The 24,044-nt window shown below is 38.9% G+C and overlaps 1 protein-coding gene across 4 annotated transcripts in view; it reads left to right on the plus strand.

The window, feature by feature from the left end:
• Nucleotides 1-24,044, plus strand: part of rgs6 (regulator of G protein signaling 6) — an 84,007-nt gene that overhangs the window by 54,562 nt on the left and 5,401 nt on the right. For all 4 annotated transcript variants that reach the window (XM_069161742.1, XM_069161744.1, XM_069161743.1 and 1 more), the window contains exons 3-15: nt 8,115-8,211; nt 10,147-10,197; nt 11,271-11,377; nt 14,323-14,374; nt 15,558-15,622; nt 15,892-15,968; nt 16,560-16,641; nt 16,829-16,903; nt 17,223-17,324; nt 17,785-17,846; nt 19,655-19,765; nt 20,555-20,680; nt 23,292-23,478. In XM_069161742.1, coding sequence (XP_069017843.1) covers nt 8,115-8,211; nt 10,147-10,197; nt 11,271-11,377; nt 14,323-14,374; nt 15,558-15,622; nt 15,892-15,968; nt 16,560-16,641; nt 16,829-16,903; nt 17,223-17,324; nt 17,785-17,846; nt 19,655-19,765; nt 20,555-20,680; nt 23,292-23,478 — 1,194 coding nt within the window. The remainder of the gene's footprint in view (nt 1-8,114; nt 8,212-10,146; nt 10,198-11,270; nt 11,378-14,322; nt 14,375-15,557; nt 15,623-15,891; nt 15,969-16,559; nt 16,642-16,828; nt 16,904-17,222; nt 17,325-17,784; nt 17,847-19,654; nt 19,766-20,554; nt 20,681-23,291; nt 23,479-24,044) is intronic.

Here is a 24,044-nt window from a genome sequence, read left to right on the forward strand (position 1 = left end):
AAATTTACAAAAATGATTGTCATGAAAGGCATTTTGTACTCACTTTTGGTTTTATACTGTTTGCTTGGATAACTGCTTTTTATAGAAAGAACTGGAATATACTGTGTTTTCAAGGTTTTTATAAGTTCTTTGAGGAATGCCTGTCTTTTCACAATGGTGGTGATTGTAGGGTTCGGAATCAAATTTATGATCATGATTGTGAGCATTAGGATCCATCTGCTGGTCTAATGACTCCATATCTCACGTTAATAGCATGTAGCTACATCTCCATTGGCTGAGAGTGCTGAGTGACTGTTGTTGTTTCCAAGGTAGTCTTGCTTTATCAGACCTCTCCGTGCTAAGATGAGACTGTTTCAATGTTTTGTATGTTTCCGTCACATATCTTTAGCCCGTGTTCCAATGCAGGTATTGGGTCGGCTTGATTTGACTTGCTTTTTTGGTTTTCCATTAGCCAACGGTTGTGGATTGTTCCTGCGACCTGGTACTATACTGGTTTATCCTCCATTAAGGATCCAAGTGACCTGAGCCGATTCAAAACAAATAATGTGAAGACACTGCAGACCACTGATTGGTGAGAGAGGATCAGGACAATGACTGCGTAACTGCTCATATGACATGGGATATTCTTTTACAAACCTGACATTGTTAACTAGCCAAGCTAGTGACTGCAATTTTTAAATTGACTGGACAACTCGATTGATGACATCCCGCAACCTTCATCAGTCTTTTGTTTGTCTTGCTGTCTTCAGCCTCCTCTGAAACAAAATATGTCTCCAAAAGCGAGTAGAGCAGAACTGGTACCAGCTGTGGAACAGGGTCTTTACTATAAGAGCAATTCTCCATTTAAGCCACAGTGTGTATAAACAATGAAATACGTAAAATCAATTGCAGTGTTGTATTTAGTATTTTATTGCCAGTTTCTCCCCCCAAATTTGTAAATAATTAAATGTATTGTGCATTAGCCTTCATGTCGACAAAACTTATGCCTATAAGACCACCTTACTTAAGAAAATGTATTGCTTTTCATTTCAAGGGATCATCATGGTTATTTTTTGCGAGATATTAAAGGTTAAATTTGCTGATAAAGTTTGTAATATAAATACAGTATACCGGCCGCTGGATAATGAGTCTCCTCAGACATAATGTGTCAAATTTGAGAAATAAACATGAAAAATATATGCATGGAATTGACCTGAAATGCAGATCAAGTTTTTATGAATGGATTTAAGCCCAGAAGTGGAGCCCCAATTTGGCTAATTTTGACCTTTCACAGTATTTCGAAGGACTCAGATAAGCTACATTCATAAACATCATTGGAGATATTTACAGTATACTGTTGCTAATTGGGAAAAAAAAAAAAAAAAAGTGCAATGAATTGATTAATTAATTTTGCTTACTTAAAAAGATCAGAGGTCAGATCAGTCCCCAGCAAAACACAAACGAGGTGTGGATGGTTGCCAACATATATGAACCTGGTTCAGCTACTTGATTGGAAATCCTCCTGCATTTTCTCTTTCTCCAGAAATCAATTAGGAGAAGCAAATGATCAACCTCATCATCTTCATTTCAATAGATGTTATCATTTGTAACAGCTGTATACGTCTACATTATGAGTTGTCTTTTCTCAAAGCTTGGATCGCAGTAGTGTTGTTACAAAAAATGACAGTTGAGCCCTGCATGCTGATGACAGTGTATTACTTATAAACCCCTAGAGCACATAGCATTGCACTGTAAATTCATAGTCCATACTTTATTATTCTGCATTTTTGAACAAATTGCATATGTTTCAATGGCTCTCAGCAAGTTTTTTTTTTTTTTTAAATCTGCCATATTCTTTTCCTTTTGTACGCACTTGACTTTCTCCCTGAGAGTTTCTTGTCATTATGCAAGAGCCACTAAAAGCACAGAGGCATATGTTGCAATCAGTTGATTGTGAAGGATCTTGTGAAGGTAATATTGTGCTGAAGTAGTTCGAGAAGGACCGAAATCAGTCAGTGGTCTTTTTAGGAGAGTCAGATTACTTACTTTGCCTCCCCCAAAATCCAAATTTATCAATTCACGGCATGCAACTTTTTTCCAGGTTTATTTAAGCTTGCTGTCCATCAGTGCATGAATTACACACCCAATTTTAAAAGCATTAAAATCAATTAAAAATGGATTCTTGGAGATGTGTTATATATTTCAGCACTTAAAAAAAAATAATTATAAGTATTCATCTTAGTGAAACAAGAGAAAATATGTACTGCGTTTGACAAAAGAGGGATAGTAATGCATCTGTAAAGGCCGGAATAAGTAAGACAGTTAAAGCTGTGGCCAAATAAACACCACGGATATTCAGCCCCATGACCGTTGCCTTGATTGGCAGTCATCTGTCTGCTTATTCTCCACCTGGCCCTCAGCCAGGCTACTATTGATCTGCCAGCGTGTTAAACTGTCACTGTGGGGATGGCTTGGAACAGCGTGATTCAGAAGAGATCATTTTCTTTCTTTTCTCTCAAAATGTGGCACCCAGGTATCACTGCACTGAAATTTCCACTCCTCTGGGCCATGGCTGACATTTTCTCTCTCAGCAGGATGTATACCTGCTTCATTATAACCACAGTAATGGCCTTGTCATTCTCCTCTCCCACACATTTCACTTTGTGTCAAGAAAGGCTAATCGCGACTGTTTCGGGGTCAGGAATTCAAAAGGGGACTTTTTTTTTTTTTTTTTTTACTATAAAGTGTTCTTTTGTTGGGCTTTTCTGCACGTATTTGGGTGTGCGTGCCAGGTTGTCGGTTCAGCTTGGAGGTATATTGTGGCCTCCTCCCATGGGTCGATGTGGCTGACTCAAGAGGATGTAGCCTACTTCCATTCTGAAAACCTCTTGTGTAACGTATATTTTTTTCTCATCAGTCACCATGTTGGATGATAAGATAAATGAATGTTCACACTTGATAACTGATAATTTGTTGTACGCACTTGATAACTGAAGGTGTGCATTAGCTTCAAATATCGGCTGATACAACTTCCATGTTGTCTTCCACAACTGCTTCCTGCATTGTGGAGCTCCAAACAAAAAGTTATTTTATTCAACTACTGAAACATTTAGATATACTGACATACTTTTACTCTGCTATATTACATTACATTTATTTCACAGCTGTCCTTTAACCTTGCACATTCAGCAAAGTATATCAAATAGGTACAAAATATGCTGAAAGAGGTCATCTTGTATGATAACATTTGCTGACAATACTTCTGTACTTCAGTCAATTTTGAGTGCAGCACATTTCATTTTTATGAAGTATTTTATATTTGGGAATTGCAACTGATCTGAACCCTTATTCCATCACTGCCTGAATGCTAAATACTACATCGTTTTCAGTTCGGTATCCTGAAGATTAAGTCCACATTATTTGTTGCACCTCACAATGTTGTTCGGATTATTTTGTAGCCAATGCAGGTCGGCAGTGTGCCGTGTTAATGAACAGAAATTGGAAATTAAATGAAATTAATTGATTGAAGTACCACTGTTTGGCTTTTATTAGCAGTTTAACACACATGTAATTAGCCTGTTAACCAAATGACATTTTAAGTGTTTATCAATTAATTGTAGTTACAACTTCTCCTTCAAAGACACAATTTGTTGTTTAAACACGATCATTTACCATCTCTTTATAGACCAGTCTGAAATTATGCACTTAATGGAGTTTCTCTTGTTTAAAAATGCATTAATATACATGTATTTACAACTACATTGTAGTGTGTTATATAATCATTTATGGCCTAACTCTAATCTCACCTTGCCTTAATCATCTTTCTTTTTTTTCTGAAAATTGGGAAATGTTACCACTGGACCAAATATTGTGACCAATGAATGTAATTAGAAATTTTGCTGAATTGTCCACTATAAATTTTCTTCTCTGCTGATAAGTTCAAAAGCTTTTCCTTAAATAAAAGACAAGAACTATATTTTGGTCATATTTGCCGGCCTTCTACCTCCCGACAACATCCATGTGATGCTTCGTTCAGCCTTGCATATGATCAAACAATAAACAAATGACTGACAGATGAAAACGAATGGCTAATCATTCTGTTTATCCATGGGGATCATTCATCCACAACCAGCAGTATATCTTTCTTCTCCCCATAACCAACCTGTCTGCCAGGATGCCTGCCAGCCCGCTACTAGCAGTGTGTGCTGTTAAGACTGTAATCAGGCTGCCCACTGCCTCACGGGGTGCTAAACACAGCGGTCTGATGAAACCTGCTCCCACTGGGCTGCAGTGAAAGCCAAAACACAAACACGCAGACGCACCTGTACAGCACAGAAATGGTCACACAACCTAGAAAATGTGCACACACAGAATACAAGCGCACATACAGTACATGTTTGTGCGTGAGGATTGTCACTGACATGCCAGCGTAGTTAAATGTACCCGAATGCATATGTTCTAATGTAACCAAACTTAAAGCTGTGGTTGTACCTCGCCTTTAACAAATCACGCAGTTAAAGACAAAACATAATTTAGAATGAATGTTTAAAGTCATTTAATTTACGACCCACTTGATAACAACTAATTTAAAGGCGCTGAAGCTGAGACCAGAGGAGTGGTAGCTGTAATCAGTGTGGTAAAAAGACTGCATGGTACCAGGGCTCAATATAAGTGCAAAATCTATATTTCAATTCACACAAGCAGCTGTATGCAGTTGTGATCTTAAAGTCTATATGCGATATAGATATATGGATACTTTCAAGTGATACTTGAGTTATTTCCGCGTGTGTCTCAGTGCTTTGTTGCCGTGGTGGTTTTGCAGTCCTCTTGATGTAATGTTACGTTAGTGGGAATCACTGGTGTTAACTAAATGACTAATAATCCAGCACAAGCACATTTAGCTGTCTGTTTTGTACTGTTTTACTCACTTCTGTGACTAATCTAATGCAACTGTGATTCGTTCCCACGGGAAATATTCTGACACACAGGAAATGATGTGTTTTAATGTTCCGACTTTTCCCTTAATTAAAATCTTGCATTTTATGTGTTTTGTCATCACACGTGACGAAGGCAATTTTGTCATCTTCTCTGAAAGTTCTGCGGTCCGACGGCTGTTGTGACCAACAATAAACCTGTTGTGAATACCTATGTTGATTAGTGGAGCAGGAGAAGATTGTTCCTGACAGCGGAAGCCATTATAGTCATTGGAGATGCTGTCTCCACACACCATCAAGGTCTTGTTAGAATCATATTATTATATTGATTCCGAAGCGTAGCCCGAAGCTGCCTTTGGTTATGGCAGAAAGCCAGGATCTATTTCTTTCAACGAGAGAGGAACGCGGTGACAGGCAGTCTGATGGCCAGATAGATAAAAGCAGAAGGCTTGTCAGTTCACATCTCCAGACGGGTTAGAAAACATCGGCGCTGGAAAGTAAACAAGAAATGCTTTTTGAGCTTTTTGTTTCTTGAATGTTTGCCCTTATTTTGCCTGAGAAATTGACTTCAATCACAAAAAGAATGCCTTAGTCAAGGTGTAGTTCGCTATGACCGTGAACCAAAACTCAGCAACAGGATTAAGTTGACAGTAGGTTGATAATACGCTTTCTCTCTGAGAATGATGCCTCTTTCATACCTATTATATTTATCCATTAAGTATGGAGCTAGAAGCAGGACACAGATTGCTAATAACATAAACTCTTAAAAAGAGATTTTCCGATTTTTTTATTTTATCCTCCAGTGCTTCTGCTTAGTCCTTAGTCTCATTTTTCTCAGGTCAGTGCCTGCCGTGTCCACATAGGTAAGAGTTGGTGGACTCTAGAACATCAGAGACATAATGGAAATCAATCAATCACTCTTCGGAGCCTGATTTTACGCCAAAGTGTGTAATAAACCCATCAGTCCATGAGGCAATATTGTGTCAGGGTCCCGTTGTTGCATGAAAAGTACCCACATGTACGACCAGGAACAAAGGAGGAAGTCATGTGATGGATGTCATGTGTTCAAGTACAAAGAATGTTGAAGTCTTTGTTGGAAAGCAAAAAGACTTTCACCCAGGAGAGCGGTGTTTGAGTCCGTGAGAACGCAAAAGTCGACTTGGATTTTGTAACTTACTTAACATATTTAACCTAAAGTATAAACCAATATAAAAAAAACAGTTGACTGACCTCTGAAAACTGCTGATGGTCATGCATTGGCAGGTTGGGTGCAGATATAAACAACACCTTCAGCCAGCTAAGATATTCAAAAACACACAAGCCATAGCCAATATAATGCTTTTGCTCCTTTTTGTTCTCATGATGGAGGTGAATTTCTCTTCTGCTGCAGACTTACTGCCAGCTCTAACCTCCCTCACCCTGCGCCTACTCCCCTGACGTCCCTATATGCTAGAAATAACCGCTTGTTTTTAGTCAAATTATCAAGCCTCTAAAATTAGAGCAGATAGAACAAGAGCATTTTGTGGATCCACATATATATTACAATACAGGGATGAATCATCAGCAAAACACACACCAGCAAAGCAATACTGTAAAATCATTTTACACATTCTCGTGTTGTCGCAATTTCAGTTTTTAAAAACAAAATCTTGTAACAGTTGTATAGGATATATAATAAAAGTGAGTTCAGCATTGTACATCAAGTAGAGTCTGTATGAGTCTGTTGTGGAAGTAGTCATGTAAGCTTTGACCCAGCGTGGGTGCCTGCTACAGCTATGTTCCACTGACAGCTAGCTTGAGCATTATAAATATACTCATGAAGCTAAAAGGGTCAGCAGACTGCACACAGCGTGACGATATATAAGCACCATAGGCACAAGAAGCAGAAAGTGTTTTTTGTTTTTTTTAGAACTAGACTTCTCTCCATTTCTGTGCTGTGTTTTCTCTGCACACCTTTAATGTGATCACTTTGATGGTCCAGGTGTAAAAAGCATATGTAGTCTTCTCAGCTTGTCTCACTCCGCGCTCATCGCTGATTCAGGGTTTATATATAGCCACTGAGTTTTTGTTTTTTTTGTAGTTGTTGTGTGATAGCTGTCTCCAAAGCGACCAACTTCTCACTACCCACTCACTGACGCAAACAACAACAAAAAAAAAGCATCTGTGCAGAGAGTGGGTGCAATCAAAACCAGAGTAAATCAAACTCTAATCTTATTACTTCAGGGCCAATTGGGCGACGTGTTTGGTTTAACATCTGTGCAGTTGTGATAATAGGCCACACGCGAGTGATGTCCTGTTAAACTCCTTCTTATATCAGAGGCTGCCGTGGCCACATTTGTTCACCATGAAATACAACTATATATAATGGTCTAATTCAATTTGCCGTTGTTTTGCACTTGTAAGTGTCGTGCAATTGGATTACTTCTTAATATGATATATTACCTTTGAAACAAGATGTTGGGACAAGACATTAGAGGAGGTCAATCTAATGGATAAAGCAATCAGGAAGTGGTTGTGGAAAGAGAGACAGATGGATTTGAGTAAATGTAGATAGGATGAATTAACATTTTAAGTTATTTGCTTGTTTTGTTTTTACTAGCAGTTTTCAGGAACCGAAAGTGTCCATTTAATAGCATTTATAAACATGTGTTTTTTATTGTCAAATTAATTACATGCCTTGATACGTAAAATATTCTAGACCCTTTGTCTTAAAATATACATATTCTCCTCCTTTTTTGTAACCCAGATTTTATACTAAAGTCGACACATTAGATGTGTCTAATTTCACCGGCAGCTTCTTTGAAAGCGTGCAGCTGATGACGCTGTGGAACCTGCATCATCTTTCCCTTGGACTAAAGAGATGCTCTGAAGATGAGTCACCGCAGTATCATCAATGGTGCCTTAGGAGTTTGGAATAATGAGGACTACAAAAGATGCTGTGGTTCAAGCAACCGATTCAATCTTTAAAAGTGTTTGAAGGAGGCAGGCAGATTCTGTGATGAAACAAATTACAACTTTTAAATGTGGAGTATAAACTGGTGGATTAAAACTACTACAGTGATAGTTCATTGATGTTAAAATGCTAAATTTAGCACATATAACCAACCTTTGTCTCAAATTAATAGAATTCGAGTTTCAGTTTGATCAAAGTTTTAAAAAATGTATCCTTTTTTTCTCTCTGTCCTCTGTCCTCCTCTGCAGATTGAAGACATCGTGACTCGCATCCAGGATGAGACGGAGGGTGTGCCCATCAGAACTGTCAAAAGTTTTATGACCAAAATCCCCAGTGTTGTTACCGGTAAGAAGAGGAGAGGGAAAGAGATGTCAATAAGACTGACAGAGACAGATTCACAAACTTTACCTGTAAAGTGCATCAGTGATGGACAGTGAGTGTCTGAGTGAGAGACAAAAGGACATCACGGAAAATGCTGAGATTTCTTTGATGCTTATGTTTCTAAAAAAAAGCTTAAAAAGATGACATTTCAATCATTTGCTCCCAGTGTGATGTGCTTAAGGAAAATGCTTTCAATTGACATTTAGGACTGTATGCTTTATATATATATATATATATATATATATATATATATATATATCTGGTAAAGCAGCAAATTACTGTCTTTACACTTTGTACAGATAAAAGAAGGGTGGTGCTTAGTGAGCTTTAAGGGTGCTTTTCTTGTCTTTGGACAAAATCTTCATGCTAACACCTACCGCTTGCCTGTAGCCTTATAATCTATGAATAAATTGGGGAGCGAAATTAATCTCTTCATCTAGCTCTTGGCAAGAAGGAGCATTTGCGTATTTCCCAACATTTGGAATTATTCCATCAATAGAGTCTTGTAATTAAATGGGGGAAAACAAAAGGCCATTTTGTGAGGTATCCCGCACTTCTCATTCTTTATTTTTTGAAGAAACTATAGAGTGTAAATCTCCATCTGAGTCACACCCTTATATCCAAATCACAATGTGTTGTGGCTGCAATTTATTCTGGTTGTGTTGAGGCTGCTGCTCTGTTACCTCTGCAATGGTTCACTGGAGAACAGCTGAGTAGCTGGAGGGGAAGTGGGAGGACAACATATGATTAAATGTTTGGGAAAGAAAGTGTGAGTGTGGAAACGGAATGAGTAATGCTGTCCTCCTACTGTCAAGGTGCCCTTAAGCAAGGTAATCAACCCCCGACTGCTTCGGTAGAGCCGGGACTGTAGGTGTCTGTGTGTTCAACTGTATGCATGTAAAAACACACTCGTTCAAAATTTGTAAATAAACAAAAAAAAAAAATGTAAAAAAACATATTACCGAGTTGAGTCTGACAGGTAGGGATGGATGTTAGCCACCGTGCTGTACCACTGGCGGTAATCACTTTGACTGATAACCTAAATCACTTGAACAGTCTGGAGCCGCAGTGGGAGGCTTTGACACACCCTGAAACAAATGATGAAAACAAAGAGAGGCTATTAACATTCTTATCAACCACCCCCAACCCCCTCCCCAGTCCTTGCATTTATGGAAGATGCATTACCACAATATGCCGTAAGCAGAGCGTATCAATAAACACAATTACGACAGCAGCGGATGGATGTGCAGAACAGGAGCTCAAATGTTTGCAGCTGAGTGCCGAAGGCCAGGAAACTAATGAATGATGGGGAATTAAACACAGCCTCGCTCAAGAAAGCAGAGGGAAGCTCAGATGAGATGATAATCTAACTCCGCTGTAATAAAAATAGCTTTTTAATGATCTTTACCTTGCAGACTTATTATATAAAAAGTCAAGTCTCTAAATGTTGATCTCTCAAGCACTAGTGGAATTAGATAGTTTTACTACGATTATTTATTTGTTTATTTTTGGTATACTTGGCTCTTTTCTTTTATTAAAGACAACTGTTTCGGATGAAGTAGGTGAAATGTTTAGTATTTCTTCATTTGAAAAAAAAAATCATTCTGACAAGCTAATATAGTTTAAAGCTGTCTTAAATAGCACACAAGTCTTTTATTTTATTCACTAATTTTATCTGTAGTTGTTTCTTTTGGTAGAATAGTGTAAAACACCATTTACGTCACTTTTTGCCCCAAAGTATGTCTCAAAAAAGTGATCAAAAACACATTTATTCCTCTGTTTTATTGTCATTCACAATTTTTTTTTCTTTTTAAAATCCTAACCCATATCTCACTGTATTTCTCGGTAACCATATACTGTGTAACAGTCATTTGTCTTTCTCTGTCTGACCTGATTCAGGCACAGATATTGTACAGTGGCTGATGAAGAATCTGTCCATTGAGGATCCAGGTATGTTTTAGAAAAATGATACCAGACTGTACTGTGCTGAATGACATTGAGGGCTACCTCCCATGACAGCAGAATCCTGTTGGACTGCAGGCTTTATTCATTAAAAGAAATGCAACTATTAATAAATTAATGAATGAATAAATGAATGAACAATTTCACGAATGAACTTACTGGGTGCAGCATTTGCCAGTTTCGTTCCAGATTATAACAACCACAAATAACCATTAATATAAAAGCATGACTGGATTTAATGTGGCTGTCAAATGAACTCAGTGTACAACATGAAATACAAGAGTACATTTATCTTTATTTTGAGAACTTACTTAAAATGGAAAATGGATGGCAGGAGTTTCTCCCCCAACAGCAGTACAGCTCATGAAAGGTCAGACACAGTGTTCAGTAGGTATTGAAAGGGTTCCTGTTTTTCCTTTTCAAAAATGGTATACATATTACTATGTTTACAACACGTACAAGTTTACAGTTTGCATCGATTGCCACCATGGCTGAAGAAACTTGTAGAAGCTTAAAAGATAATTAAGTTAGTTAGTACTGAGGAAATCAATGCAGAAACAATACAGACTGAGCTGAAACTGTTTTTTAAATAAAAAAAACTTTTTTATATAGTTTTTCCAGTGAATTTGGCCTGACCCATGGCAGGGTGGTGGGAGAGCAGTGTTTATTGTTGGTACAATAGCCCACGGCCTGGAAAATGAATCAATCACTGAGTCATCTATGTACATCCCAACCTCAGAGCTCAACACTATAGCAGAAATCCAATTTAGATTAAAAGGATGGAACAGGCAATGTAATACATGTGGATTTCTGCAAATCTTCAACTTCATATTTTGAAGAGTCTTGTGTTTGGCTGCTGATCCACTGTATTATATTCACATCTTGTTCAGAAATATCACTTTCATGAGTGCACATCAGTTTCATGAGTGTCGAATTTGATTTCCTTGTACTGATTTTGTTTCCACTGAGTTAATTCCATCCGTATAGATATTACATTGCAGATAATATGAGTGGTACTGACGGACCTGCTGTGATCTGTGCTCTTTGTTCCGTTCTTTTAGTGGAGGCCATGCACATCGGGAGTCTCACCGCTGCTCAGGGGTACTTCTTCCCTATCTCAGACCATGTCCTCTCCCTCAAAGACGATGGCACTTTCTACCGCTTTCAGGTGAGCAGGAACATCAAGTGATAATGAAACAGGGAAGGCTATAGAGAAGTGGCTACATTTACTTTTTCAGATAGCCCCCTTGATGTGCAAACTAATGAGTACCATGAAAATTTGCTTTGAGGTACTCAGATCATCGTAAAGGTAGTGTCCTGGTAAAAAAAATTGAGGTCACCGTCAGGTTGAGGGTTACATAGTGTTCTGAGAATCCTGACATAGGTGTTTGCCACGTAGCTGAAGTTTTATCTTGGCCTCTGATACAGAGTTGAATGTCAGACGTCACAAGGAAAGCCAATCCATCGATTTTAAGGCATTGTTATAATTACCATTGCATGAGGTCATTGCTAGGACAGCTGGGATGTAACTGGTTCTGCATTTTGTGACAGTAGTTTGACTTTGGTGAGACGTCTGCTCGATTAGGTCACAGGCTAAAAGCGGGAAGGATTTATTAATGAACAATCGCAGTTTCGTTTTTCATTGTATCAAATCTACATTTCACTAAAAGTTAGACGGGACAACATCCTTTTGTTACAGGACAAATATTGTGGTAGTAGAGCTAGTTTCAGGACGGTGCAGTGGTTAAGAATGTCACATCATAGCAAGATGATTGTAGATTTTAACCAGCTGCTTTCTTCGGATGCCAAGTCCAAAGACATGCATGTTAATGGGTGATTCTAAATTTGCCGTAGGTGTGAATGTGGGTGTGAATGGTTGTCTGTCTTTCTGTGTTGGTCCCGTGATGGACTGGTGACGTGTACTCCGCTTTCACCCAAAGTCAACTGAGTTGGTTTTAGCCCCCTCGTGACCCTGCACAGGATAAGCGGTACAGATAATTGATGGATTTGTTTAGTTTAAAAAAAAAATAAACCTAGAGACACACTCGAATACGAAACAAAATTTGGTTTAACATTGATTATTTTCAGATGGATCACCAGTAAACTAATCTGAAGAAGTGACTTTAGTGAATGACACCTTAATGACCTGTGGAAAAAAAATGTATGGACTTTGTATTTCATGAAAGAAGTTTAATGGGAGTCTTTGGAGCCAGAGCCTTTCTGACACATTGGCCTTGTTTTTGCACCCCTAGAAGCTCCTTCCACTCTTATATATAGTCTAGAGCTATCAACATGGCAACCTTTTAAAATTTCTTACCTTTGATTATCTTCATTTTTGTTTAGTGATACTGAGCAAATGTTAGCATGCTAACTTACTATTGGTTCACCACTTAAACACTTAACGTAGAAAACATACAATCAATCGTCAATATATAATAATAGTAATCTTAGAATTAATCTTAAATACTGTTGTGCCTATATGCAGCCTCAAAGAGCTGCTAGTGGGCCTTTAGCCCTGTTAAGCTACACACTGTAGCATTATAACGATTTGAGTTTGAGTAGGGTTGCTCCTGTAAAACCAGTGAAAAGACCACGCTGAATGGCAAAAATCAACAATTCCTGCCCTTACCTTTGAATGAGACTTTTGGACTTGTGTGTTTTAGCATATATACTGTATAAAAAGCTAAAATATCTAGAATTGGATCTTTACTTTTAATAGATTACAACAGTTTATCTTCCCTCCAATAATGAAAAATTATTCTGCACCCTTTTTATACCAGACATAATCTCACACTAATTCCTCCTTTATTCTGTATTATTGTGAGAGATACTGAGAAATCCAATTGTTGGGGAGCCTACTATGAATAGCCCAACCAGCTGTTGAGGATTACGTTCTCCCTCATGGATTTACTGTACAACACACCGATCTTGATCGTAATGACAAAAGCCTCTGCCCACTGTCTACATCTTTTTCAGTACTATATTGGGCATCTGTAACCCCATCAAAAATTAATGGTGATCTGTTAAAATATTCATCAAGCGAGCAGGGGAAGCAGATCAGAGTACGGGCCGAGTAGGCGGCTACCAAAAGCCTGACAGGGACACATAGAGTAGTAGAGCACTACACTACAACTAGAGTCTCATCAAGGTGCACAAAAGAAAGTAAAGTATGCTGACATTTCCACCTCCTTCACAGATAAAACTGACATTAAAGTCACAGATTAATTATTCCAGACTGTTTTATCCTAAATCCTTTAATTATAAAAAAGGAAAGAAAAAAATCACAACCCTCAGTGGGGAATGGCAAAGCAGCACACGGTGAGATTTGAATTATCTCTGTGTGGAATCTTCTTCCCTTTATACAGAGTGTATTTGGAGGGTTGAATCTCCACCCGAACTGGAGGAGCAGTTTAATTAAACCAGACAGCCGTTCACATTGCCGTGCTTTGACCTCGGTTCTCCTCTAACCCTTCAAAGTGAAGAGGAAGAGAAGACAAGGAGGAGGAATCCGAGGGCCATTTGCCATCACAGAAAAAAAGCTTCATAAAGATAATTACCCCTCATTAACATTTCATTTTGGAGGCAAATGAAGGACAAGACAAAGAGAAACACAGAGGGAAATCAAAACAATTAACACCATGTAATATCTCTCCTCACTAAAACAACTACAGATGTTAAAGATGTAAAACTGTTGAAGCCCATGCGAGCTGTCACATAACAGGTCCCGTCAGCATCTGTTCTCCGCCTGTTGTTCCACTTTGCCATTGTTTGTTTTCTAGCTTTCATCGCTTCTTGTTTTTTTTACTGTGTTGCTGCAGTACCTTCACGCTTCTGCAGCACCCCAGGGTGCCTCTGACTGAGGGAAAAGTTTCAGGTGTCAGCTGTTCTCAATCTGTTCAATCCTGACAATAAAGAACATTTTGATTGCTCATGCAGTGGAGCAAGGCAATCATGTGCACTGCTGTGACTCGGAGGAAAACAACTGTAGCGTAAAGGTCATTGTCATCACTCCAGCTTTGTCGAATAGTTTTGACTCATAGATTTCAGTATTTGAGGTTCAGAAGATAATCAGCAGCAAGGCAAAATCCCTTCTGACTCTGTGTCCTCCGTCAGGCACCGTATTTCTGGCCGTCTAACTGCTGGGAGCCTGAGAACACAGACTATGGTAAGAAACTTTAGAGAATGCCTTCACATTTTATATATATTTTAAAACCTTGAATTAATTTGTACTGTCGATTTTCACTGAAGAGCATGTTCTCTCTCATCTAAATTAATAATAAAATACTGGTAATGCAGCGTGGATGAACATACCTGAATATTTATTGAGATGAACTCTGGCAATAACTTTTATACAGACATTATTGATTATTGTCTCGGTATAATTGCAGGTTTAATAATGGCTAATAGCAAGCTATGAAATATTCCATAGTGGGGTAATGTCATGTTTTATTTGGTTAACTCTAACCAGATATCAACCAGTCCGTGGTCGGACATTTCTACATGATCAAATCTACAGAAACTGTTACAAACTTTCAGTTAATTGTCATTAATTTGTTTGACTTAGTAATACTTATACCTTTCAAAGGCTGAATGTGTCATATAAGTTACTTCTAAAAAGGCCTAGTGGTTTCTAGATTATTTCATCACTTTGTGGTTCAGTGAGGAGTCGTAGCATTGTATCATGACTTCTGTCTTAGAGGCTTTTACGTAACTTTAATTCTGCAAGGGAATGAGACTGCCAGCAACAATGCAAACAGTGAGAGATTACACATGTTGACCGTAAATAGCACGAGAACAAGTGCGTGACAATGTGAAGAATTATGACTCCAATAAATGTGTGTTTTTGCATGGAAATAATCAACTTTACATGCATCAAATATGGCAAGAAAATCAAAGTAACTCTGGTCTCTTCATTCTAGTTTCAGTTTGACATATTGGCCTTTCTAAAGCACATACAAATAAACAGTATATCAGGTTATACTTGAATATAAATACAAACAACCTCCCACTAGGCTCCGTATTGAAGCACAACAAGCACTAGCCTGTGCTGTGGAGAGGAACAGTAGACGAGATTAATCGATCACTGTTCCACTTCCAGCACTTCACCCGTGGCTGGAGTTTACGGCCTCGGAGTTTAGTGGCTTTTCACACTCTGCCTCATTATCCTAAAGGTGGACAGGCAGCTTGAAACTGATTATAGTCCACACCATGGGTGGCGAGGAGAGGTGAGGCAGGTACATAGGGAACGAGAGATGCTCTGATGAGAGGATGGAGCAAAGGGAAATGTGTATACTGATAACTTCCCATCTTCGATGGTCTCTCTCTCTCTCTCTCTCTCTGCACCTCAGCTATCTACCTGTGCAAGCGGACCATGCAGAATAAAACGAGGCTGGAGCTAGCAGATTATGAAGCGGTGAGTGCTGAACCGTTCCTCGAAGCCATTACTTCTTAGTATTGATCTGTGTGTCGAGCTCGGGGCAGAAAAACACAACCTTTTAAAGGTCAGACAGACGTGTGTCTGGGATGATATGAGATGTAGACTGCCTCTCGGAGCAGACTCAAACCTGCAAACTGTGGAATATTTTAAGATTAGATTTTATTCAACTTTAATATTTTTTTATGTTATTTTTTTTTTTTACTTTGTAGACTTTTGATATATGGTCTCTCTCTGTTCTCTAACAGGAGAACCTAGCCAGGCTGCAAAGAGCCTTTGCCAGGAAGTGGGAGTTTATCTACATGCAGGCAGAGGCCCAGGTCAAGTAAGTGTGCTCGGTTACCAAGGTAACACATGAATCTACAGTGCAGGCACTGATGTCCATCATTGCCAAAGTATAAGAACAAACAATACAGTATAATCTCAACGTGGCCCCCCCCATATCGTGAGCAGGGAGTGTTTCTGACAGACTGATTAACCCTCCTGTAATAGAGATTCATGCAAGATTACCCATCCAGTGTGATCACGGCACCGTGGGTCTGCCGCTCTGTGTTTCTCAGGCACATGACATGATAAATCACTTGTTGTTTTTTTAACCCAGTAATGATAGACAGTGGAACACACATGGACATTGGAAAATAGAGAAAGAAGAGGAAGGAAGGATGGGTACTGCACATATAAACGGTTGCAGACAGTGTGCACAAAGCCACAGAGGAGATTGTGCACAGAAGGGTGCAGTGACAGTGTCAAACTCCCCTCTGAGCTTCAATATTATATAAAAAAAAAAACACACAAAAAACGGGACTTTTCTAGACTTTATAATCTGCACACCATCCCTCTCTCCTCCTTTGACTGCTACACGTAATGCTGATGCGAGGAAAGACATATTCCTCACAGTGGCTGATCTCATCTGCAGGATCGACAGGAAAAAGGATAAAACTGAGAGGAAGATCCTTGACAGCCAGGAGAGAGCCTTCTGGGACGTCCACAGACCTGTGGTAAGCCGCTGTCCATGTACTGTATGTGAGATTAGAGCCGCCCACCTCATCCTCTATCCATATACTCTGTCTCTTCTCTTTTCTCTCATTCCTCGGCTCTCGTTGGAATTACAGTAAAATTAAGTGGTGTATTTAAATTCATCAGTGCTGACTAAACATTTTTTTTTTTTTTTTTTTTTTTAACCAGCCTGGATGTGTTAACACCACAGAGATGGACATCAGGAAATGTAGACGCATGAAGAATCCTAACAGAGTTAAGAAGGTAAAAGCTTAGATGACAAATTTATGACGAACCCTTATGTAGTGAATTTTTTTCCAAGTTTAAAAAAAAATTGTTTTATAAAACCATCACTTACTCATATCTGCAACAACAAATGTACACATGGACATTTAAGCCATGTTTATTTTTTGCTGTCACTGGACATAAACTGACAAAAACTTCATCATATCCCTTTAATTGTCAGCACAATGCAACATGGCAGCAGTGTTCATGCCTTTTCCACCAGAAAATAACAAGAACATTTTCTGTCTGTCTGTGTCTTGTCCCACTTCCTCTCTCTCATCATGTTCAAACACCTCAGTCGGTGTATGGTGTGGTAGAGGAGGGAACACAGTCTCAGAGTCCCATACACACTCCCTCGCACCACTGCAGAAAAGGCACCAAGGAGGATGTTGAGAAAGAGGTGAAAAAAAAAAAAATCAGTCCAAATGTTGTGCATTGTTTAAGAATTTGCCAAAATGATGATGATGTTTGCGCTGTGTCTGCTTTTTACTCCACCAGCATTTGAATTCGCAGCCACAGGCCCATTACAGAGAAGATTTGCAGCCTCCACACCGAGCTGCATTTTATACGGCGTCCCACCCTTTAAAATTTTAGGAGGAAATCTGCTGTATTGCTTTCTGGCACAAACAGGGCTTAATGATGAGAAACAGCAGCACTAACAATACAACTGATTGAGAAAGATTGTGCCATACAACTCAAAAGTGCTCTTGTTCATTTATTATTGTAATTTTGAGGTGCTTGTTTGCTGCAGTTAAATGATCGTTCAATCAAATTCAAAGCAGTTACGCTGCCATTTTGTGCTGTTCTGTTACAAAGCCAGCATGAACAAACACTGATTCCTGTCATTTCCTCTTTTTCAGATCTTATTCCTGAACACCCAGGTAGATCGTCACCGCATGAAGATGTCCAAAGTTGCTGAGGGGTAAAGGAAACAAATCAAAGAGCACATCTTGTCTTTATGTTGACAATTTACAATGGCAACACTAAGGTATTTTTTATATATAAAGGAGCTGCCTTTCCATCTGCTGTACTCTCTCTAACCACCTATAATCAGACAAACCTGTGCTGTACTGCAGTGGCAGATGGAGGTCACTTTGATTTTGACATCCCATCTGAACCTGTGATGGTTTCAGTTTGACATTTAGAAGAAGAGTCTAAATATGAAGTGGAAATCTGATTCCAGGGAAGTGTTGATGTTGCGGTTGTTTGGGAGTGAATTGGGACACAGGCTAAATGTTTAGTGAGGTGGTGGTTTCTCCCGGGATTTCCCTTATTAATTTAGAAATTTGAAATAGAAGTCCAAGAGCAAGGCATATGTGGCCCAACATGTGTGTCAGGTGCAGTTTGTTCTCCATGTGGAACCCCAATTAAAAAAGTAAAAGTAAAATCAAAAATAGGCTCAAGCATCCAGAGTGAGATGGTTGCAGTAAAGGGATCATAAATGGTCAACAAAATGTCTACCTGGTTCCTGTCATTGTGTTTCGGGGACTTTGGAGAAAGTGTCTGCATCTAGACAAAAGAATGTATCAGGCAGCTCGCTGCAAGAGAGCTGCTCTTCTTCTGTGACCCTTTGACCTTCTGACTTCACACACAGAGCAGAGTTCAATCGGTGCTCCACAGAGCAGAACATTTGTGGCATTTTGAGATTTTTGGTCTCAACAGTATGAAAACATTGAACACAATTCCATTGCACAAGTACAAATACAGACAACTTATGAGTGCTGATTTCATTTGAATTCAGTGAAAATTGATTTTCTAAAGTCCTACAGCTGCCAGGCTCACACTTATGCACCTGTTTCCAGAAGCTGTTAAAGCTTGTGTGGCTTAATGATTACAGCTTCTAGATTTAAGCATATTTCAGAAAACACTCCACATTAACATTCAAACAAACTGAGCTCAGACTGTAGTGGATTCTGTTCGTGCTGTCTCTGTCCGTGGTCCTGATTCCAGGCTGTTCATATCCAGCAGGACTTTACTTCAGGACAGTGCTTCTCTTCTGTTTGGTCTGATTATTAAATGTAGGCCCTGGTATTTTATTCATGCTTTAAAGATTTGGAATTGGGTGTTAATTCAAAGTGTTTTGGTATCTCTTTAGAGCAGATTAAAAAGCAGATTTTCACACATAATAATTAGTGGTACAACTGATCTTTGTGCAGTAATATGTAACTTCCAAGGGGAATTCATAATTAGGTACAATTTTGTTAATTTAATACAAAACCTGTATTTAACCGTGGTTTTTTTGTTGTTGTTTTTTTTACTTAAATCACTGCAAGGTTACATGTCTGAGTGTTGAACAGCTTTAATATTTGCTCGCCTTTGAACAATATGAAAACAGTACAGCTGCAGTACAGATGCTGGGATTTAAAATGGGTGAACATAATGTAGGAGAGATCCTTTTATTACTGTTTAAACTGTGAGCAGGAAAACATTGTCAGTGCCCTGCTGTTGATGATGTGAAGCATATTCTGCTTGTTTATCTCAGACTATCAAAGAGAAGTAGGTGGTTTACGTCTGGGAACAGATGTTCCCTCTTAACGACTTGTTCCTCCATAGTTTACACAATTTTCTTCTGAAAACTTTCAGTTCCACATTTTACGCCAAAACAGAAAGAAATATTAATCTCAAACGGTCAACATTTGTCTGTTAACTTTTGAGCAGCTGTGACCTCACCCTATTGTGTCCTCTGTCCCCTGTGTTGTCTGTGTGTTCATGTGTATCTGTGTGTGTCAGTCTGATAGCCTACACTGAGCAGTACATGGAGTATGACCCATTTGTGACAGCGCTGGAACCGTCCAACCCCTGGACAAGTGATGATGCCTCTCTCTGGGATCTGGAGGCCAGGTACAAAAAAAAAAAAACACAGACCACAGCAGTTCCACTTTACAGCCAGTGAACAGTTCAAGTCACAAACATGTTTGTATGTTGTTTTCAACACACACTAAGTAAATACGATGTTTTTGGTATAAACACTGACATTACAGCACTCCTTTGTGTGCTGAGACTTTACATTTTCAATTTCCATCTCTTCTGGTTTGTGTTGTTGGGTTTTATGGGTTTAAAGAAACTGCATATTTCTGTCTTGTGGAATTACTTAACAGACTAAACCAGTTTTGTGTCAAGCCCTTGGTGTTGTGAATGACAGAAAGTCAACTTATTAATCATCCACTGCATTGTCATAGAGAGATAAAAGGGCAGTGAAGAGAGAAACAAGTTGCACTATGCTCTGAACTTCTGGCCTGCCTGAATAATGCAATAATTAATCAGAGCAGACATATAATCGTTGTGCCTAACCTATCGTAATATTTCATCTGGATTGATTAATACCAGGAGAGGAGAAAATATCCCTAGCTGTCATTAAAATGATTGGATTTCAAATGGACATTTTTATCACAGTATTTGCAGCTTCTCAGACATCAACAAAGGCCTCTCAGAAATGTCAGAGACCAATCGGATTTTTGGTTTTATTGTCTTATCCCTTCCTGTGTGCTCCTCTCCTGCCGGCCACCACTATGCTACCATTTCCCTGAAATTGAATCTCTTCTAATGTCTTCGTAATTTTGACCTCCCTGCAGTAGTTTCAGGTGTATTCCCACTCTGCCCTATCTCTCCAATCTCTCCCACCCCTCCCAGTAAGGAGCCCAGTCAGCAGAGGGTGAAGAAGTGGGGTTTCTCACTGGAGGAGGCCCTGAAGGACCCGGCAGGACAGGAACTCTTCCTCAAGTTTCTGGAGTCTGAGTTTAGCTCAGAAAACCTACGGTGAGCACAAAAGATTCCTCAGTAATCATTGTTATATTATGGTGATTTTACCAGTTAGTGAACATTTCTCACATTTTAAACATGCTGTACTCACTTTATGAGGTAGTGCACACCGGCGAATATAGGCAGCTTTTTAAAGAAAGTTTATTTTGCATTACAAGCAGTTACAATCAGTCACAGCTTCAGTTGTTGTTTTTTTTTCTGTGATTATGGTCTGAATTATAGTCTAGAAACCACCAATCAGCAGGAAACGTTCCAGTGCATATGGTGGACAATGCCGACAGGTTAAAGCTGTTCCAGTGGTTTCAACCCGGGGTGTATTTTTCTTTTCATTTTCACCGGTGACATTGTGAGGAGTACAACAGTCTTTCAAAAGCTTTCGCTGTTCTGAAAATAGCGAGAAAACCATTTTGTTTTTGGCATCCTCCATGTTCCAACCTACCACTTCAACCCACTTGCACACTGTAAACAATTAAGTGAAGGTTTGCCAATTACCTGCGAACCTTGAGGACACAAAGAAAAGAGGCAGAGAGAGAGGATGGTCACAAACACATAATATAAGGAAAAACTAAAATGGAGGATCCTGCAGAATCTGCATGGTTACACAGATGATCTGTTCACTTGGAGGTGTTATTAATTTCAGATTTTACACATCAAGATATATCTGTAACTGGTTTCATTACACTTTTTATCACCAAGTACTATTTAAAATTGTAGAACATTTTACAGCATTAGGTGAAAAAAGTGGTCAGAGTTGACAAAAGTTAACAAAAAGATGATAAAATGCAGCTTCAGTAATCCCTGTTGGGAAAATTAGTAAAAAAAAAAGAAAAAAAAAGAGGAAGACAGAGTTGTAATACAAGAATGGGAAATAAATGAGCCAACAAAACAGCAGTTTACCATATTGCTTGCTTTGTCATTAAATAGTAAATTAACTGTGGTGCAATTAATTGTATGTACAATTGATAAGGTTTTTTTTACGAGGAAATAAAACAAAGAAATCAATAGATTGATGCTTTTTTTTTATTGTGCACAGTAACTTCCTGATGTTTTCCCATAAAACATACTGTACTTATTCGTGAAGTACGGAGGTGTTTGTAGGTGGATTTTATAACTTTTTGAACAGAGCCTTGATACATATTTCCAGTCTTTATGCTAGACATAGCTAAACACCTGCTGGCTGTAGCTTGAATTTTTTTTTTTAAATACATTACTTTTTAAAATCGCTTATATGTTTCAGCAGAGCAAAACACAAAGCAGAATATGTTCCATTATTGTAAGATAATCAAATACAAGGCACTGACCAGCTGATGTATACCCTTCAGCTATCACACAAGTCTCATCACTGGAATCTCTGCACCTTTTTCCTGTACTCTTTTTCTTGCTAGTATCTGTCCAGCGAGATGGGTAGATAACATCTCTTTTGTACAGTCAATATAATGTGACTTTTGTTTGCACAGGAGTTTGTTTTGGACCTTTAATAATCCATCCATTTGACCTTCCCCTCATTGTTCAGCTGAAAATCAATTGCTGCTTTGCCAGCTGAGATAAACCCCAAAACAACAAACAGTATACAGACATTTACACACATTCACACACATTCATAGACAGCAAACAAAGATACCACTTACAGAGGGCAAACAGTAACAGCATAACTGATCACCCATATCCCATAAATCAACAGTGGAGGAAAGCGCTTTGCCGCTGTCAGAGATGACCAGTGTGTGTGTGTGTGTGTGTGTGTGTGTGTGTGTGTGTGTGTGTGTGTGTGTGTGTGTGTGTGTATCTATCTTCTAAATTAATGAGGTTTTTGGTTTCACAGAGTTGTTGTTTATTGATTCACTGTACTAATATTACATTCTTTTTTTCATTTAGAAATCCAGATTCACTCACTACATCATGTTTTAGTCCTTTATGCACCAGAGCAGCAATACGTGGGTGTTCTTGTAATGTGTGAGTGAGTGAGAGGCAAAGAGCCAGCGAACATCTCTGGGACAGAGAAAGACAAACGTGTCGGGAATGACAGAGTGTGGGGATGAACTGATAGTATGGAGGTTGTTGATACCTATGAGCCCCCCTTTCTTCTCTGCTCCTTTTCTGGACCTTTAATTGCTTTTGGTTTTATGGCATAGGCTTTTTCAGAGAGCAGCAAGAGAGAGTGACAGAGAGTGAGAGCTAGAGTGAGTGAGAACAGCAGATCCCAGAGGTGGTTCGCTATATATTTGTCCACAGATCAATGTAGATACAAACTGATATTGGAGGCAGTCAGCCAGTGGCTCTCTGCTGCCTCTGGTGTTTAACACCCTTCAGTCTCACTACAGTTTGTGTTTTTGCTCTAAAAAAATGTCAATTTACAACTGATATATTTTTATGGTAAATAATGAAACTGCATGTATTGATTGCAAGATACATATGTGAGGTGTAACCCAATTGTTGCCTTCACATTTACCAACAAAAAGTGTGAAATTATCCTACAATACAGAGATTTTTTTTTCATAATCCCGAATACCGTGAGTTACTTATGACAAATAACTTCTATGCATTGTACATCTTGTAGTTATTGTAAGTCAAATCATCCTCTGAAGTGTCTATTAAATTTGTGTTGTTGTAGGTTCTGGCTGGCGGTGCAGGAACTGAAGAGGATGCCCCAGCAGGAAGTTGCACAGAGGGCGCAGGATATCTGGGCCGAGTTCCTGGCGGAGGGAGCACCCAGCTCCATCAACCTGGACTCCCACAGCTATGAACGCACCAGCCAGAACCTGAAAGACCCTGGACGGTACAGCTACGAGGATGCGCAGGTGGGAAAATAAAATATGAGATACAGTTAGAGAGAGAAGTAATAGAAACGCAGAGTGTAGAGCTTTTAAGTTCAGGACATTTTACCCAGCTTGTAAATGTTTTTCACGTCCTTTTTAATGAATTGTTTACACTCTTGTTTATAAAACAAGTTAAACTTCCTCATTATAATCGCCTGCAAAAAACAGCGAACGTGCATTCTGAAACTCCTTTAATCAACACAATAATCCACACAAAACTAAAGTGTAAAAATGTAGTTTGTGGTTTTATGAGGTGTTGCATGCAGGACTATTTCTCAGCTAAGCGTTATGCTAAGCTAACGGGCTACTGGCTCTATGAGTATTTTTTTTTTCTTCCCTGAAGTTAACCTGTCATATTCTGTGTATCGGGAATTCTCAGATATATTAAATAGGCGTCAAATAGGTGCACTTTCTTTCCTTTTTTTTTGTGAGGCCAAAGGTATAATTGCAAGGCCCCATTCAACGTGCCATTTAGAGTGGTTATATCTCCCCTTTAATTTATCTCTTCAAGTGATGCGTGTCAGACAAGCCTCTTCAGAATCTCAATT

This window comes from Embiotoca jacksoni, unplaced genomic scaffold (assembly GCF_022577435.1).
Source record: "Embiotoca jacksoni isolate LCO1_2020_lvr unplaced genomic scaffold, fEmbJac1.0.p SCAF_29, whole genome shotgun sequence".
Classification (NCBI taxonomy): domain Eukaryota; kingdom Metazoa; phylum Chordata; class Actinopteri; family Embiotocidae; genus Embiotoca; species Embiotoca jacksoni.